Source organism: Bidens hawaiensis, unplaced genomic scaffold, assembly GCF_021521415.1.
Source record: "Bidens hawaiensis isolate Kalapana, Puna unplaced genomic scaffold, B.hawaiensis_p1.1 tig00036306_1, whole genome shotgun sequence".
NCBI lineage: Eukaryota > Viridiplantae > Streptophyta > Magnoliopsida > Asterales > Asteraceae > Bidens > Bidens hawaiensis.
In genome coordinates, this window is record NW_027496324.1 from 71,197 (window position 1) to 89,907 (window position 18,711).

At 33.8% G+C, this 18,711-nt stretch overlaps 1 protein-coding gene, 1 long non-coding RNA gene, 1 other non-coding gene and 1 pseudogene across 4 annotated transcripts; 3 read left to right on the forward strand and 1 right to left on the reverse strand.

Moving 5' to 3' along the window:
• The first annotated feature begins 7,544 nt into the window (after nucleotides 1-7,544).
• On the forward strand, nucleotides 7,545-10,404 carry LOC143588306 (rop guanine nucleotide exchange factor 5-like; annotated as a pseudogene). Its single transcript, XR_013145084.1, has 7 exons — nucleotides 7,545-7,582; nucleotides 7,664-7,780; nucleotides 8,316-8,470; nucleotides 8,558-8,632; nucleotides 8,731-9,033; nucleotides 9,399-9,758; nucleotides 9,892-10,404. The product of XR_013145084.1 is annotated as a rop guanine nucleotide exchange factor 5-like (transcript).
• A 487-nt stretch (nucleotides 10,405-10,891) lies between these two features.
• TRNAD-GUC (transfer RNA aspartic acid (anticodon GUC)) lies at nucleotides 10,892-10,963 on the forward strand. Its single transcript has one exon. It is a non-coding gene; the product is annotated as a tRNA-Asp (tRNA).
• A 6,070-nt stretch (nucleotides 10,964-17,033) lies between these two features.
• Nucleotides 17,034-17,501, forward strand: LOC143588298 (uncharacterized). The gene is made up of 2 exons (XM_077069344.1): nucleotides 17,034-17,376; nucleotides 17,485-17,501. Exons 1-2 carry the CDS (start codon nucleotides 17,034-17,036, stop codon nucleotides 17,499-17,501), a joined length of 360 nt encoding a protein of 119 aa, XP_076925459.1.
• Nucleotides 17,502-18,117: 616 nt separating this feature from the next.
• Nucleotides 18,118-18,488, reverse strand: LOC143588307 (uncharacterized). Its single transcript, XR_013145085.1, has 3 exons — nucleotides 18,479-18,488; nucleotides 18,321-18,387; nucleotides 18,118-18,206 (listed from the first exon to the last, which is right to left on the reverse strand). It is a non-coding gene; the product is annotated as an uncharacterized LOC143588307 (long non-coding RNA).
• Between the last annotated feature and the right edge of the window lie 223 nt (nucleotides 18,489-18,711).

Consider the following 18,711-nt stretch of genomic DNA (forward strand, 5'->3'; position numbering starts at 1 on the left):
ATGGAATATCAAAAACTATTCACATAAATACATAATCATGTAGCTAGAAGTAAATAAACTCAGGTTTCTTTTAATCCACTCAGATCATGTACTAAAAATCATCATCATCATCATCATCATCATCGTACTCAGTATATCCCACCAATAGCAAAGCTATGGTAGGGTCTGAGGAGGGTAAGATGTAGGCAGCCTTACCTCTACCCCATAGGGACAGAGAGGCTGCTTCCGGTGAGACCCCCGGCTCGATAGTAGTTTTGCATCAAGCCTTGGACATAAGGCACATAGCACTCAATCATCGGGACACCGGCTGATCGGTGCATGTACCCTTATCTTTCAGCTATCAACGCCACTACATGATGCCTGATTAACCGTCCATCACTTTTAACGTTATTTTCACGAGATTAGTAAAATAACGTCAAAATTAGTGCAATTTCACTTTTGCCCACCCGAGGGTTCACACATATATACATCATATGTGCGCACCGCAAGCAGGCTACTCACAAAAATCATCATCATAACCTCCTAATTTCATTAAATTTTCAACCACAGCCACAGGTGATGGTCCTTCCGTGTTTAGTTTTGTTCACACATTAAATCCATAATCTTTAAAATCTACAAAGATTATATTAAGTGAAAAGGGGAAGGAGTGGATCATCTCTAAATAGAAGAGCAGACATCTGATTGTAATCGAACACGAAAATCTACAATCTGATTCCATCGGTTACTCAAATAACAAACTGATTTACAACCTTTAGTCGAATAAGAAACATAACATACCTGAAATCTGATTGTAATCGACTACGAAGGAGAACAAAAGTTGATATTGTTCCAGAAATTTTTACGTGTATTTAATCCAAAATTTTGATTTTTTTTAAATGTAAATGGAACCAAAGTTTGAATGATTAAGGGGTTCAAACCTGCCATTCTATGGGTTATTTGGTAGTTCTTAATGGTCATTAAAAGACTACCTTTTAATGATTGATAGCCTCTTAAGCTTTAATGGTTAAGAGGTAGCCTTAAGTCTGAATGATTAAAAGGCTATGAACCATCAAGAGACTACCAAGCAACCTCTAAGTCCATGAGAAGTGCTGCCAACACAACTGGATCAAGACCACCAAAACAAGGCTCTTATTTGGTGTCTGTCCCAGTTCAAAATGCATGTATACAAAAATGTCAACGAGCCTCCACTTTTTATAGGTAATATAATGCATATGTTTCCAATGGGTTTTACATTTTCTTGAAAATTTTAGTATGGCTTTTATTCATCATTGACAAAAATAATTTTATGTGATTATTATAAATATAATTATTAAATAATGAGTTTGTGATCTTTTTGGAAAGAGCTTACAACTCGCTAAGAATTGTCAAAGATTATACACAAACGAAGATATCTCCATATTCAAATGATATATTTCATATGGAAGTGCTTAAAGTAATTGTGAGGAACTTGTGTGACATACCTGGAATGTCTAGGATTAATAAGCTTTGAAGTAGTTGGTACTTGGTACGTAAACGTTTTTAGTTGTGTAAAATTCGGTGACCTATAAGGTTATAATCTTAGAACTTAGTGCAAGTTCATGATATCGAGCTTCTGCAACTAGGTTTAATACAATTTACAAATGCTCAATAATTTTTTTTAATTACAAGTTTCAGGTGCGATTTCAGGATCTCGGGCTATCTTCAACAATTAATATTGTTCCGGTTGTTATACCTTGAGAGACTTACATATTCTCTTATCAGAGACGAGAAATTTGTTTTAAAGAATTCATGTTAAACATGTATCCTTAGCCACATTATTTTCATCATTCTTTCATTTATTTCAATTGTAACGTGCATTTAAACTAGTTTAACTTCAAAGTTATATCATGTATATTTCAGTTTTTCGACGAACCATTGACTTTAACGACAACCCTCAAGTATATGTAGATATTTTTGAACATATGACTTGTAAAATCGAATATTTGTTTTGTAAGTTTTTAGTACTTGGTCATGCACTCATGCTACCCCGAGCAATAAGATAGGCTACCAAATAACCCCTAATTTTTTTTAATTATTTTTAGGAGATACATATATATACATTCAAAATTTGTAAGAAATGCTTCTCTAATACAGTGTTGCAATATTAAAAAACTTAAAATATGGTTTATGAAAGTACTTTGATTAATAAAGAATTTACGAGACATCCTCAATTTTTTAGTTAACAAGTGAAAATTACACACTTAAACTTTTGACCTTAAAGAAACAAACAAAGGTTTTGGAGTGTGAAAAAGGTTTCCTTTTTTCACTTTGAGAAAAAGTGACATAGGACCGCATCGCATGTAAAGTCAAGTTTTTTACTTTTTTCTCAACGGTTACTTGTGTTTCGAATTTTAACGTCTCTTTGTCACGAATTTCAGTTAGTTGTGTTTTTTCATTTCAGTGAAAAACAAAAGGCGAAATTAGAATATTAGTTGGCGTATAGAAATCAGCTTATCAACATAAAATTTAATATATGATTATGCTTTTTAAAAAAATAAGAATATTTCTCTCACTTTTTATTTAATTACACAAAACCCTGATAAATTATCGTTTTCTTTCAATTTTTTCTTCTCATCACTCTCTTTACAAGTTTTAATATGATACTACAAGGTTTAAGCTTTGTGTTAGAATAAGGTGATTTATGACGTTCCACAAAAAGATTTTTGACATGAATCAAACTCTAAACAATGCTTTTCTTCTCTGTCCCAATGTCTCAATATCAAAGGCTTCCAATGATATTACTTTTCATATCGTTTCCATGATATCATGTTAGGCTAAAATGCGTGATATCATTTTCGGATGAAAACGAGTAAATTTACAATACTAACTTACTGAGAAAATAAATGGTACTTGACAATTTAGCTTAAAGAGATTGGATTCGTGCTCATGCAATTATCGGATTCATGTTCATGTGATTGTTTCTCTTTGAAGCATATTAAAGTTTTATCTTTTGCCATTGATTTTGGTATTGTTTTTTAGTCTTCATTGTTAAACCGATTCATTTGTAAAAGTCAATGCGGAAGTCTTGAATTGAGATTTAGTTAAAGATCAAATATTTTTGTAAAAGCTCGTTTTGACCTTAAATAATTACTTTTATTAAACTACATGTTCTAACCCAAACCCATTATATGTGTTACCTCTTCCAATCGACCCACCTGTTTTTAGGCATAAAAACAACCAAATCAGCCGGTTTAGTTTAAGATACTCTGTAATAATTATATCCGGTTAAACCAAGTTTTTCAAACTAAAACAGATCGAACCAAACCTGACCGTTAATAACAACTTAAAAAGTTAAAAAGTGTTTTGGAAACAATATGCAATAGCTCCTTTTTAATAGATAATGATTTAGGGTCTATTATTGATAATTCTGCCGGAAGAATAAAAAAAGCATTGGGTGACGAGGTCAAGGGCTGGCTACATACGGCTGTGAACTCTATTTTCTTTTCGATTTTCCCAACCAAATTCCACAATCAATCCCTAAGCTTTTTTTTTTCTTTTTCTTTTTTTTACCCATTGCAAAATAGTTATTTCTCTTTCTTGTTTTTTTTAAAACATTCTTTTTGAGATATTTTGTATTCATCAGCAATGTATTTAAGTTTTTAATGTTTACCTATTGATGTGAGGAATTTGGATTCAAAATATCTACTAATGGTATGATAAAACAATAATTTTATAACGATTTATATACATTTAGTTAAGTAGAATGGTATTAACAATATATTATGAGAAAATATATAGTTCAACGAAATCTATCAACAAGGTATACACATAAAAAGAGAGAGAGAAGAAAGTAAAGATCTATCGTTCAGAATAGGTAGTTTTCTCTCTTTATAACAAGCAAAAAATTATTTTTTCAATAAAGTTTGAAAGTTAAATTTTCAAAATCTACAAAAAATTTAAATCGATTTTCAGATAAAAGGTCCGGATTCCAAAAGTTATATAGCTTAGACCACGTGATATGGTTCGTGGCCGTTAGCTCAGACTCACGGTCACGAGAACACCGTGCCGGTGTTCATGAATGTGGCAGCGGGCTTGCCCCGTTGAAATTTCCACGAGAGTGGAGTTGTATATACTAACCGTGGGGGTTGGGGTGTGCACGCTTAGAATACACTTATCATAATCCGATATTTCATATTCAAGCATCAATTGTATTACATTTAGAAACACAAGACTCCAATATTACATGTGTAACATTACGGTTTGATGACAATACAGTATTTCTTGTTCAATCATCACAATGATACAAACAATGGCAGAAATCATGGTGTGGTGTTTCATATCCAAACATGCATAAGTCACAAGAATACATAACTAATTATTACAATCCCAAATCATGCAACCATAAATTCATAATAGTTAGATAATTAATGACACATATGCACAACAATTCTTGATTATTAAATATATCTAAACGTTTCCTTAAAACAAGTTAATTTCTTTCCAAAATAAAACCAAATAACGTCCTGAAACGGCGGGCAATAACATAATAAATCATGTACGTTTCTGCCTTGTCTTATATGTACGAGAATTAATCCCTAAAATCTGTCAGCTTAACTATAGGGACTCTTTCCATCAAACAAAATAATCTCAAGGATCAAACTATAAAATGTTTTTTTTCTCTACATTGACATTTCTGCCCCCTCTACGGCTTAAGAGTTATGTACCCCCAACAAATTCTTTATTATCTTACCAGGTTATTGACCCGTGTATGACACGGGCGGAAATATAGAAATCGTCAAGTACACACATGTCATTTAAAACGACAAGATGTTTTTGAATACGTTTTTTAGACGATAATATGATTTATAATTGCAATTCATATTCATACGGAAATAAAGTATTGAAAATCATAAACTTACAAAAAATGAAGTTACATAGTAGAATGTAGGGGTGAGCAGAAAACCGAATTAACCGAACTGAAACCAAATTAACCGAAAAACGAACAGAAAAAACCGAACCGAAGCATTAACCAACGGCTAAATTTTTGTTTTCTTTTTTGAAACCCGAATTTTCAGTTACAACAGAAACTTTTTGTTGTTTATATACAACATATATATTATAATGGAGCTCTAGAACAAGGGGGGCGTTGCAAGTATGATGAATTCAATATGAAGATCTTACAATATTACACAATTACAATAGAATATTTAATGATATAATACAAGATTATTGTTCGTCTGTATCACTTATCTTCTCAAATATTCACGTGGCATTTTAACTAACTATTTCCAATGCATACATGAATTAAAAGGAGCCCATTTATAATCTTAAAAATATCACATTTGTCCCTAATAACTTTTCAACCCATAAATTATAAGCCAATATAGTTTCTAGGTTTTTTAAAAAAATTTCAACTGTGATTGATAATGCTTGCCTAGACCAAGATCAAATCTAAAGTCTCTTGGTAGGTCGCAAGTAATCGAATATTAGAAAATTCAGATAATTATATTGATAAAATCCTGTTTAATCATGTTTGGTTAACTAAAAAGCATTTTAATTGAATACTATATCAAAATAGCACACATCAGGAAGTTTATGACAAACATAAAACGCTACATTAGAAAAAGATCAAAGAGTGTGGAACTTGTTTCATTATTTTCCATGTGGGGCTAAGAATATAAAATCAACCTGTCATTAAATAAATTAAACAAATGTATATTCCTAAGCAAAATTATATTAACCAAATGAAGTTAAAAAGAGTAACCTCAAACTGCTCAACACCATTAGCATCCTTCCAGACCCTATAAGGTATTTGTTGGCGAGCTGCTCGGTTTCTACTTTCTTAACCCTATCCAGTATTAGGTGAGTTAATCCTGACCCTAACCTGATGCCCATGAATAATGCTATATTTATTAATTTCTTGATTTTAAAAAAAAAAGAGCTAGAAAATGAAGAAACCCTAATCTAGTGCCCATGAATAATGTTATGTTTGTTAAAAACCATGTACCTGATTGAACTAAAAAGAATGAAAATCAGTAAAATAAAAAATACAAGTAATAAAATATGAAACTTATGCAGCAACAATGTAAGCGACATAAATCATTGGCTAATTGATCGATGACCAAAAGATTGAATTTAGGGTTTGGAAAAGTAAAAAAATAGAGACAATAAGAACCATTACCTGTTTGTTAATTGAACGACTTAGAAGAGACTATGAAAGTAGGAATTGATGGTGGGCATCACGATTTAAGGAAAAAGATGTTGTGAATGGAAGTTATGGGGAAGAAGAAGAAGAATGAGCGTGAGAAAAGGAGTGGGAGCGTAGAGAGAAACCGCACTGTAACTGTTATGTTATAATGCTAAGATTTAATTTCAAAGAATTTATAGGGTTAGAATTTAGGAGAAATAAAAACAGTTACAAATGTATTTTGAATTATTTAAATGGTAATAAAGTTTAAGGTTGTAAGATATATATGAAAATTAGTGAATTGAACCAATAAGAATTGGGCAAAATGAATTTTTTTAATAGATATATAGATAAATTTGTTGATAGCCAACTTACTATTTATTATTCGAGTCTTACAAAACGTAAATTATTTCTTAGATTTACCAGCGAATTTATTCGATTTAACCGACAGTTCTATACGTGTTTAAGAACTTTATTAATAATGTAATTACTCACTAAGTTACTTGATGAACATCAAGATCATTTAACCCTTTCTTATTCACTTAGCATCTCGCTTGTTTGTAATATACATCATTGCATCACTAGATACCCAACAGGCCAACATATTAGAAAATTTTCACAAGGCTACGAGCCTACGAAGGCGATTGCAAATCTATAAATTCTCCCAAAGACACACCGACCTTGAGCATTAAGTTTGGGAGGGGGGGTGATGCTGATATTCAACTTAATAACTGTTATTCACGTCTTACGTAACATAAAGTTTTATTAGATTCACTAGCATTTGTCATTGTTAATCAGTTTATAACCGAGGTCACCGTCAATAGAAAGTAGGCGCTATATCGCCGTTTAACGGTTAGATTTAACCACCGGTTGTACATGTAACATGTATTTAAAACTTTATTGTTCCTGTAGTTATTCACGAAGTTATTCGATAGTCGATACCCGCAACTAAAGAGACTATTTCCAATTTTCCATCAAACCAAACAATCTAAAGGACCAAAATTGTAAATTTTACTCTATTAATATTAACACTTCCACCCCCTCTACGGCTATATCTGCCCCAACAAATTCTTTATCATCATTTCATTTCAATTCAAATCACACACACACACAGAGCCGTTATTGTCGTTTACTTTTTAACCTTCTTTTAAATCCTAACCAATTTAGCCTTTCAACCCACTTCAAACTTCTGGGTTTTGATCAAATGGAAGCTATTAACGACAAGGGTATGATCGATTCATCCGAAACCAGCACTTGCAGCTCCAATTCCACTAATTACGACTCTACCCCTCTCGGATGGCCGATTCGAAACGCAGGCAAATGCGAAGAAGACGAAGAGAAAATTAAACACCAGATCGATGTGGGTTCCGAAGAGAAAATTAAACACCAAATGCGATGTGGGTTCCGATATTAAGCGAATGGGTTCCACTGATTCAGGTTTTTAAGACCCAATTTTGAATTTTTTTAGGGTTTGTGGTTATTAATATTAATAAATAATAATATTGTTTGTGTTGTTAGAAATTGAGATGATGAAAGAAAGATTTGCTAAGTTGTTGCTTGGTGAAGATATGTCTGGTTGTGGTAAAGGTGTTTGTACAGCTTTAGCAATTTCAAATGCCATTACAAATCTATGTGGTAATTATTATCATTATTATTATTATTATTATTATTATTATTATTATTATTATTATGTTCATGTTCATGTTCATTAGGGGTGTGTATAGTTCGGTTTGGGTCGGTTTTTTTAATTTTCGTTTTGGTTTCGTTTTTTTTTTCATTTGAGCTTGAAAATTTTAGGCCGAAAAAAAAAGTTAGCCGAAAATAATGAATATAGGTATAAATAATTTTGTTAATTATACATTTGGCCAAAATGAGTTACATATTTATTTAATTCTTATAAATTACTTAAAATAAAAAAAATTAAAAATATATAAATTCGGTTCAGTTTGGTTTTTTCGGTTTTTATTACATGTAAACCCAAAACCGAACTGTAAGTTTTGTTTTTACAAAAACATAAAACCAAAATGTCGGTTTTTATTTCAGTTTGATTTTTTCTGTTTGGATTTTTTTGATTTTTCAGGTTCGGATTGATTTTTTTTTGGTTTTTTGCACGCCCCTAATGTTCATCACTTTAGTGTTTCATAATTCTGATATTATTCTATTTATACAGCTACTGCATATGGTCAGTTATGGAGGCTAGAACCGTTACAGTCCGAAAAGAAACAAATGTGGCATAGAGAGATGGACTGTCTGCTATGTGTGAGCGATCACATTGTCGAATTAATACCGTCTTGGCAAACATTTCCGGACGGAAGCAAGCTCGAGGTAGTTCTTGTTCTTTAAACCGAAAAATTAAGCAATTTGTTCATAGTTAAACCATGGCTAACTAAATTGTTAAAATTTGAAAACCAGGTCATGACTTGCAGACCGAGATCCGACATTTTTATTAACCTCCCGGCTCTAAGGAAACTAGATAACATGCTTCTGGTTAGTGTTAACTGTTAATTAATAGTCTTGTGTTATTGATTATAATAGTTATAATGTTAAGTTCATTTAACTTTTTTTTTAATTTTTTTTTGTTGTAGGAAATACTTGATGGTTTTAAGAGCACTGAGTTCTGGTATGTGGATCAGGGGATAGTGGCTACTGAGTCAGATGGGTCGGGTTCAGGGTCGGGCTCGTTTAGGAAGCCACCACAACGCCACCAGGAGAAGTGGTGGCTGCCGGTCCCGCGGGTCCCGTCTGGCGGGCTCCATGAAGAGACCCGTAAGCAGTTGACCCATAAACGTGAATGTGCGAATCAGATACTGAAAGCAGCCATGGCTATTAATAGTGTTGCATTAGCGGAAATGGAAGTTCCCGAATCGTACTATGAGTCGCTCCCGAAGGTATCATGGGTTGGTTTTGGGCTTAAAACGAACCAAAAACCGAATTTTCAATTTTACGGTTTTTTCTTAATTAATGATTAATTTATTATACATACTTGGATCTATATATTTTGAGGTCAGAATTTATTAATTTCTTATAAATTATTTAAAGTCGAGTTTTACGGGTTTTGTGGTTCGGTTTGGTCATTTCGGTTTTTGGTTCATAGTAAAACCAAAACCAAATCAAAATATTGGATTTTGGAAAAACATAAAACCAAACCGTAGGCCTTTATTGGATTCACTTATGTCGGTTATTTCTGTTACGATTCGGTTATTTCGGTTTCATTTTTGTGTCTAATACTTGGTGTTTTTTTTTTCATATGCAGAACGGGAGGGCATGTTTAGGAGACGTTATATACCGTTACATAACTTCCGAGCAATTTACAGCTGAATGTTTGTTAGACTGTCTCGATCTTTCATCCGAACACGTGGCTCTCGAGATCGCTAACCGTGTGGAGGCCTCAATCTACGTCTGGCGTAAACGGGTCCACTCGAGACCTAACTTACCACACCCAAACCGGTCTGCAGCTAAAGCCTCATGGGACATGGTCAAGGACCTCATGGCTGATGGCTACAAACGTGACTCGTTAGCTGATCGAGCCGAAAGCCTCTTACTCTGCCTTAAACATCGGTTTCCTGGTTTAACTCAAACCGCATTAGACATTAGCAAAATCCAACACAACAAGGTACATTTGACACTGTTTAACACATATTCATTTATTATTAATTCGTTACATTAAACGTGGTTTATCGCTATTAATGTAAAATGCGTATTCGTTTATTATTAATTCGTTACATTAAATGTTGTTTAACGTGTAGGACGTTGGAAAATTGATACTCGAGAGCTACTCACGAGTTTTGGAGAGTTTATCGTTCAACATCGTGGCGAGAATCGATGATTTACTTTACGTGGACGATTTGACTCGCCAATCCGATAACATGGGGTCAGTGACAGATGTGATCACGCAAAAGCGTGCTCCTATCGCGTGCATGCCGTCATCAGGGACGCCATACAAATCCGCATTCGCGACTCCAAAGTTTTCACCGGGGCCCGTTGTGGCCCCGGGGGTCAGTGGATAGGACTCCATCATTGAGTGGGAACAGTAACAAGCCTCCAAGGCGCGGTTTTGGGGTCAAACGCGCGTTGACTAGTTATCTTGCGGGCGAGGTGAAGGGGAAGGGGAATAATAACATTCCGCTACTTGAAGGCCCGGCCGGTTGTCTTATGACTAGAAATGGTGATATGCCGCCTGCTCGCGGTAGCATTGATGGGCGGTTGAGTCAGAAAGAGAAAGAGAACCGGATGCCCTCGATTGAACGTTGATTATATGCTAAGTTTGTTGTTTTGAGGTTAATTTGTTGTGATTAAGGTAGGATATATGTTACAAAGTGAGGATAGTTAGCCCTCAAAGTTAAGTATGATTTAAGGTGGTGGTGTTTAGGGTCTATAATATTCTTTTATGGGTTTTAGTAGGTTAAGGGTTGATTCAAAATACTGTAGTAGTGTGTTGTCTTTGATCTTAAACTATGGTTTAACACTTGATTGAATGTAAACATTTACATGTCACGGTTCTTCAATTCTTTTCTTACTTGTGAGTTGTGACCAAATACAAGTTGTTGCTTCTTGTTATTATCGAAAACAATAACAATAATAAGTAATACTAAATGTCTAAATTACTAATAATAAGTAATGATGAATACAAAATTAATAATAAGCAAATTGAAGTTCCAAGCATAATTTAAATACATTACAGGCTAAATAAACATTAAACATAATGCTTTAAGATTTCTAGCATATTTTAACACTAGAAATCAACAAGTCGTTGTAGTATAGTGGTAAGTATTCCCGCCTGTCACGCGGGTGACCCGGGTTCGATCCCCGGCAACGGCGTAATTGTTTTTGTACATAAGAAAACGATTCAAATTTTGAAATGGTATTTGTTTGTCACGTGATTTGAGTAGGGGGGGCTGTGTCACGGGCTGGAGATGAAAGAGAATGTGTTAATATTAATGTGACGATTGAATGTAGCTTTTTCACTAAAGGTTAAACCTTCCAACTCTCATTCAAAACACGTTACTCTCTTTGCCCATATATTCAAAATTCTTAATAGGATAATATTTTTTAGACTGCTAGACCATCAACTCAATCTCCTTCCAACTTTCATTCACCTAATGGGTGATAAGCCTTAATTCTTCCAAACATCCTTGGACCCGGGTTGGGTGGTTATGTGACAGATTGGATAATATAACAAAGCTTGGAAAACAATTTATAACACTAGGTGAATTTTTAGTCAAAGACTGAAATGGTCATATAATGAACAACAAATGCTAAATTGTCTAACGACCGTGTTTGAATCCGAGGTGTCGCTAATTAATTGTCTAAAGTTCGTCTTCAAGAAATGAAGGTAATCGTCTTCGTTTGGCACAAAGCACCACAACTAGGCTAGGCCCATCTCTAAGGAGGGTCTCGCCAACTCTTCCAAATTTCCTTTGACCTGAAACATGCTCAAAAGAAAACGAAAGTAATATGTCAATGATAAGCTTGTAATTCCTTAAGTTAAAGTGAATTAACACAAAAGTAAACCAACTAGGTAATTGATTAGCCAACAACTACAAGAAAGTAAGTGCATGGTCGATCGCTTATTTAAGTAGGGCAACTATATTAGATGACTCGTGAGTGAAGCCCCTCTCAAGATGGTCACTTGGTAGAGAATGGTTACCCTAGATCAATCTACATCTAACACACATTATACCATTACATATTTATTGGCCATGTTTGGTTTCACATTCACACCCCGGGGTTAGAGTAAACCCATGTCTAGCATATAGTTTTCCAATTGGAACTTTCATTTTTTAAATTAGTGGATTTAATATAAAAAAAATGGTTTTTAGGTATCTGACAGTGGAGCAAATGAGATTTAGGTGTCCAGCCATCTAAGATGGGTGGACTGAATTCCTCTCTCTCAGTGGCAATTCACGTAAGCGACGACGTGTAGTTGTATGGTGATTGGATTAGCCATCTGAGATGGCTAGATCTAATACTATTCCCTTTGACAAGTGGCACTAACATGTGAGAATATTAGAGGGTGATGCATGAGAATATTAGCCGGGAATAAAGTAATCATGGCCTTTTTCGAGAATTTTAATACCACAGGCGGGCTAAAACAAAAAGGCTCCTAAGCCCTAACAAGTAACGAAATATATAAACTAATTTTTTTAAATGACATTAACATTATGACAATAAAAATAACAAAAACATAGTAATAAATTCAAATATAATAATAGCTAAACGCTAACCTGTAATTCGTGAAACTCTTATAGCATTCTTGACAACAAATTGTTTGATCACCATTTCGCAGTTTATATTATCCAAATATCCAATCATTCTACCAAATAGCGGAACAACCATGGAACAACCATAAAATAAAATAGTCAAATAGTTAAAACTTAAAATCATACCCTGATGAGTCACTGAATTGGTATGACGGTAGCTGATGTTCTTTTTTGGGTGGCGCCGACAGTGGTGGACTGCTGGAGATGGTGGTGAGTGTTGTTAGGGAACTAAGAAAGGAGGGTTGGAACGTGGAAGGGGGAATGAGAACGACGAAGCGTCGTCAGAGGCTTTATTTTGATCGGCCTTTTCTTTTCTTTTTTAACTAATTATTACTTTTTTTTAGTACCATTGAATTTTTCATTTTGGTTTGTGGCCAATAACCTAAATTTTAACCATTGGATTAAAAATAAAAATTTGTTTTAACCCAATAATTTTAAGAGTGATCAAAATCAATTTATAATACATAAGAATTATTTTTTTAAATACATAAAAAAAAAAGAATACATAAAAAATTTTGGCCCTCGAAAAAAAAATGCCTCGAAGGTGCAGCTTACACATCTTCAAGGGCGATCCTGAAGGTAATAGTATTCAAAAAGCGTTATGCATGGTTTTAATCATAAATCATGTTGTCATCTTTAAAAATTGTTGTCATGATTGGAAATGAATCCGACCATCTCAATGGCTGATTTTATATGGTGGTGCCACGTGTCAGAATAGTGTGAAAAGGAATAAAGTTGGATCTAGCCATCTCAGATGGCTGATCCAGCCACCATACAATTACACGTCGTCGCTTACGTGGATTGCCACTAAGAGAGAAGAATTCAATCTAGCCATCTGAGATGGCTGGACACCTAAATTCCATTTGCTCCATTGTGAGATACCTAAAAGCCATTTTTTTTATATTAAAGCTACTACTTTTTTAAAAAATTCATTGGAACTAGTGGTATCATCGTCCCTCATCAAGTAGATCTAGTCATGTATGCATAGTCCAGCATCAAAAGTTCAAAACATTATGGCATATATCAACTTTGTTGTAACAAAAATTGATAATTATATCCATATGACATATATCAACTTATGGACAAGCTTATCATGCTAAGTTGCTAACACAAGTGATGATAAGTCATTAAAGCACATAAGCCATATTGGGTTATGCACACAACGGGCTTAGGCCCAACACAGTAATTATGTGGCTATTGAGTCTAGTGTGTCCATTAAGACCATGAAGGTCAAGTAGAGGTGCATAGTCTAACTGGTTATTTCCCGTCAAATTCTTAACCGGTTAGAAAATTAACCGGTTAACCGGAATGTGCACCTCTAAGGTCAAGTGCATAAAATAATGATTCAAATTGCGTACTGATATTATGAAAATCCAAAGTGGAAAACTTGGGCCTAACATGATGGCTAAATCAAGGTGGTTATTATTATTATTATTATTAATGTACTAGATATAGCTACCAAGTTGCTGTTCGGCGGTATCTTATGTGGGGCATAGTGATTGTTTTGATAATTTCTGTAGCCTTATACCTCTTTTGATTTGGTTTGTTCTCTACAATCTAACAAGGTAAATATTTTCTATCTAATCTGGTCATGTTTGAGTTTTATTGTGTTCGCATCTGGACTCTTTGTGGCCTGTTCTTGAGTTTTTCAATAATGGTTCATGCACAAAAGTCTTTCGCTGCTATTAAATTTTTCTAGAATAGAACTTGTGTAGCAAACTCAATCGTTAGTAGAAAGTACGTTTTCTTTTGGTATCTCTTAAATTCTCTTTCAAACTTTTCTAACTTCTCAAAATTAGAAGTTATATCACACACATACTTAATAACCATTAATTATCTCATGAAAGACTTCTTTTGATTGCTGAGGGAAATTTTTTAGTTGAAGGTATACTCAATTGAGATATAATCTTATAAAACATTTAAATTTAAAGACAACAATTGGGATAATCTTATAATTATGTTCTTATGTGAATTTTGTTATCTTGTTGACCAAAGTAGTTACGTGTGCACATACATTAACTAGGATATGTGTTTTTATGAAGCACCGCACTTCTCATGAGAAGTTAGAGTATGTTTGGGATTGAGTTTAAAAAATGCTTATTGGCTTATTAGTGTTTTCAAAAAGCCACTAAGTTAAAATGTGTTTAGCAATCACAAAAATCCTTTTTATTTTAGTATTTTGAAAGGGTTAAAAAGCAATTTTTCAAAAGCCCCAAACAATGGCTTTGCAAAATGGCTTTTTGAAAAAGCCAATAAGTCAATAAGCATTTTTCAAACACAATCCCAAACGTGCTCTTAATTAACCGTATTGTTACACCCTTTTACAAAAATTGACACATTTCCTTTGAGTAGGAAGGTAGTAATGATAAGTTTTTGATAATCAAAATTTAAACATTAGTGTTTGATCCTCTTTGAATTTTTTGTTTGACAATAACATCATGTACATGTTTGCTTCATACCGACCATCAGGGGCGGACCTACATAGGTCCCATCGGGGTCCCGGGACACCAATGTTTTTTAAAAATACTTAGAGACGGTATACTAAATTTTGTAAGGACCCCATAAAAATTAATACTTGGAACCTATACTATTAAGGCTAAACTAGTATAGTGGAAATTCCCTTGTTTTTTCTTTGAGAGGTTGCAGGTTCAAGCCTCTCCATACTCAGTTTTTGTTGATTTTTTATATCCTAGTCAATATTAGTTATTTAGTTAGGGTGTTTGTGTTTTTTTTAGTTTCTCTCATATAGTCATTATCACCATCCAACATATATAATAACAACATGTGTTTTACATATTCTTTTATTAATTATCTTATTATGTAAGACCATATATATAGCTTATGTTTATGTTTTTCGAGTATGAATAAAAATGAATTAAAAATGTATGTTCTATCTAGTTTCTAATCTAGATTCTTTCTACTTACTCGTTTCCAATGACACCATATTTCCGTGTTTTATTATGTTACTCGTCTCGACCCGACCCGAATAACGACCGACCTGAAAATTTTGTAAACCGAAAAAGTTGGGACCCCCGTTGACAAAAAATCCTGGGTCCGCCACTGCCGACCATCCCAAAAGTTACCCCTGTATGATCGGTTAAAATAATCAACAAATAGTCAGACTTCCATATCAATATATCTTACTAACTTTTTCGGTATATACTTCACACCTTCTAACCCGCATTATGAATTAACAAAACAATTTTGTTTCATTATACATTCAAATTACAATAAAATAATCTATGATAATATAATTCCCAGCATACATAACAACCATGGTCTATTTATTTTGTATTTATATTTTATTTTTAACCGATATACCTGACCCTTTTTTTTCAATTAATCTACTATCTATTGTTCATTCTTTTATTATACTTGTTATATTTTTTTTCTCAAACAACTCATGTTTTATAAGGGCAAACACAGTTGTTTTACACACATTTTTTTTCTTATAAATTTAGAATACGCAATAAAATGAAATATTTTTTCCCGGTCAAACGGTGTTAACTTACAAATACACGTGCGACATTCTACTTCATGTGTCTAGCAACGTATTTGGGTTTGTGTACGGTTTAACCAGCAAGCAAACGTGCCACAAATACACGTGCCACATTCTACTTCAGTTGGGCTTATTCTTTGTCCATAGTAAAATGAACCAAAGAACAATGGCACACAAGTTGTCGCGTTCTTTAAACAAATGCAAGAAATTGCACAGATTATAACAAAATTTCATTCACAAGTGGTCAAATTCTTTGAACAAATGCTAGAAATTGCGCAAATTATAACAAGATTTTTCACAAGTTAAACTTTTTGAACAAATACGGGTTTAACTTATATAGTTGTAAACAACACCATCACTTCAACTACTCCACAGATAAAACATTGAACTAAACTTATATATATTTTACAACGTTTATAAAAAAGTTTCGCCTATATGTACATATAAATTGGTTTGTAACTCCATCAACTATAAACCAGAACCAGAATAAAATAAAATGCTTGTTATGCTAATTTCTTTTACATAAAACCTTGAATTAAAATTTTGTTCTAGCATAAAAAATAGATGCTGTCCCTATTACCGATCCCCCAGTTTATGTTAAACTAAGTGTTATGGGCGTCAAACACGAACGGCAAACCCATGTGAGCCACAACACCATGGAATAACGCCACTCACCATAACAACCAAAGGTTGATGGGTGCCAAATTTATGTTCAGCCAGCCCCTTGAGATGCTAGTACAGTAACGAGCAAAGGGGCTCAAGGTGGTGTAACCACAATCAAATCCAAGCAAATATATTTATAAAAACCAAAATGATTATAAATTGTCCCTTCACTACACTGATTTATGATTTTATGAGTTAGTTAATGCCACACTGCCTATGTGTAAGTAACGTCAAACACTTTTGGTTAGCTAGCCCGCTTCCATGACACTTTGTATTATGATGCAATATCATAAATTGTTTAGGGATGTGTGAGTAACATTAAAAATTCCCAAAGGATCAAAATATCCTTTGGGAAAACAGACAAAAACTCACCCCAACACTTGTTGTAACAACCATACCACATGTCCACTTTGCTGCCATCTATAAACCTTAAATGATCATCACACAAACACATATGCACACACAAATGGCAGCCTCAATGACACCACTACACTTCCTTTGTAGTGTTCTTGTTCTTATTATGATCACTACATCAACTGAAGCATATGGTTTTCCTAAATGTGGTTCAATAAACCCGGGTATGAAAGTCATGAGGCTGACATCATGTGCACTAGCTGCACAATATGAATTCGCTTTCGTGTCTCGTCGTTGTTGTGCGCAAGTTAAGAAACTCGAGAAGGATCCGGATTGCTTGTGCTCGCTTTTGTTGTCTAATGCTGCTGAACGGTATGGGATTGACCCCGAGATCGCAATGACTATTCCTAAACGTTGTAATATTGCTGATCGTCCCGTTGGTTATCAATGTGGAGGTTGGTTTAATACTTTAATTAACCGTTTAACGTGTTCGATTAATGTTTTCGTTTAGGACGTTGTTTTGGTTTGTGATGGCTGACCAGTTTGCATATTTTGCTTTGCAGATTATAAGTTGCCGTGAAGGGTAGTTGGTGTTGATGTATGTTGTATGAGTGTGTTTGTGATTTGAGTAAATCACATGTGGTTTATGTACTTTTGTTTCTTGTGTTGATTTTGTTATGGTTTGTAATAAGTTATGTTGCATATATATGGAGTGTAATTAGGGATGGAAATGGCTCGGATTTCCTGACTCATACTCGATTGTACAATTGTGATTCATACTCGATTGTACAATTGTGTCATGTACACGTCGAGTATCTATTACTCATTATCTGTCAGGTTTGCAGGTTTCCCCATGGGTATCGGACTATCAGGTATACATGCTTATAATATTATGTCTCTATTACCAGAGACTCCATCTTAAAACCAACCGAAAAAAAAAAAAAGAAGAAGACTTGAAATATAAAATACCCAAATGCATTTTTAACAATTTACATTTTTTTTATCAATTCAAGTTTCCAATAACTTCGAAATTCCGTTTTATCATATTTTTAAAGATTACCCAGAATATTAATACGTTTGGTTTCAATACAGGTAAACGATTATAATTAATCCCATACCAGACCCCATACCCAAATACCCATAACGAATATGTGCAATTCGAGTCAAAACGATCAAAGATCTTGTCAATCCAACTATATAAACTAGTGAAATATTACACGCGATATAAAAGTCAAAATCGATTTAAACAAGAACTAGATACCATATCTTCAGTAGTAGAGAGATCCTGCACAAACAAAAAAACACAACATTTGATCAAACATATGACAATTGAAACATGACATAAAACCTTGAATTATCTTTCAAACAATTAATAATTGGAAAGTAATACTAATACTACCTTGCCACCAGTTTCCTCTTGAAGCACTGTTTCCATTAGGATCTTCATCACCTCTTCCTTTCTGAAACTAATCAACCAAAAATCCCATCAATAAAAACTATAGATTCCAAAATAATACTTATGTTCTTTCTATTAATGGAAAGGAGGAAGATACTCACCGCACGCTGACCGCAATTGTTTTGGAGGATAAACATCTTGACCACCATAGTAGATTGATGAACTATAATAGCTTGATTCGGCTGTTTCAATTTGGTAACTTGAATTAATTCTGTTTTCGCATTTCATTCCTTCTGTCTTGCAATCTGTTTCCAAAAAAGGAATTTCATGAAATTGATTGAACACCTTAATTTTAGGTGTGTATGGGTCGGTATTAGGCTCAAAGAAGTTACAT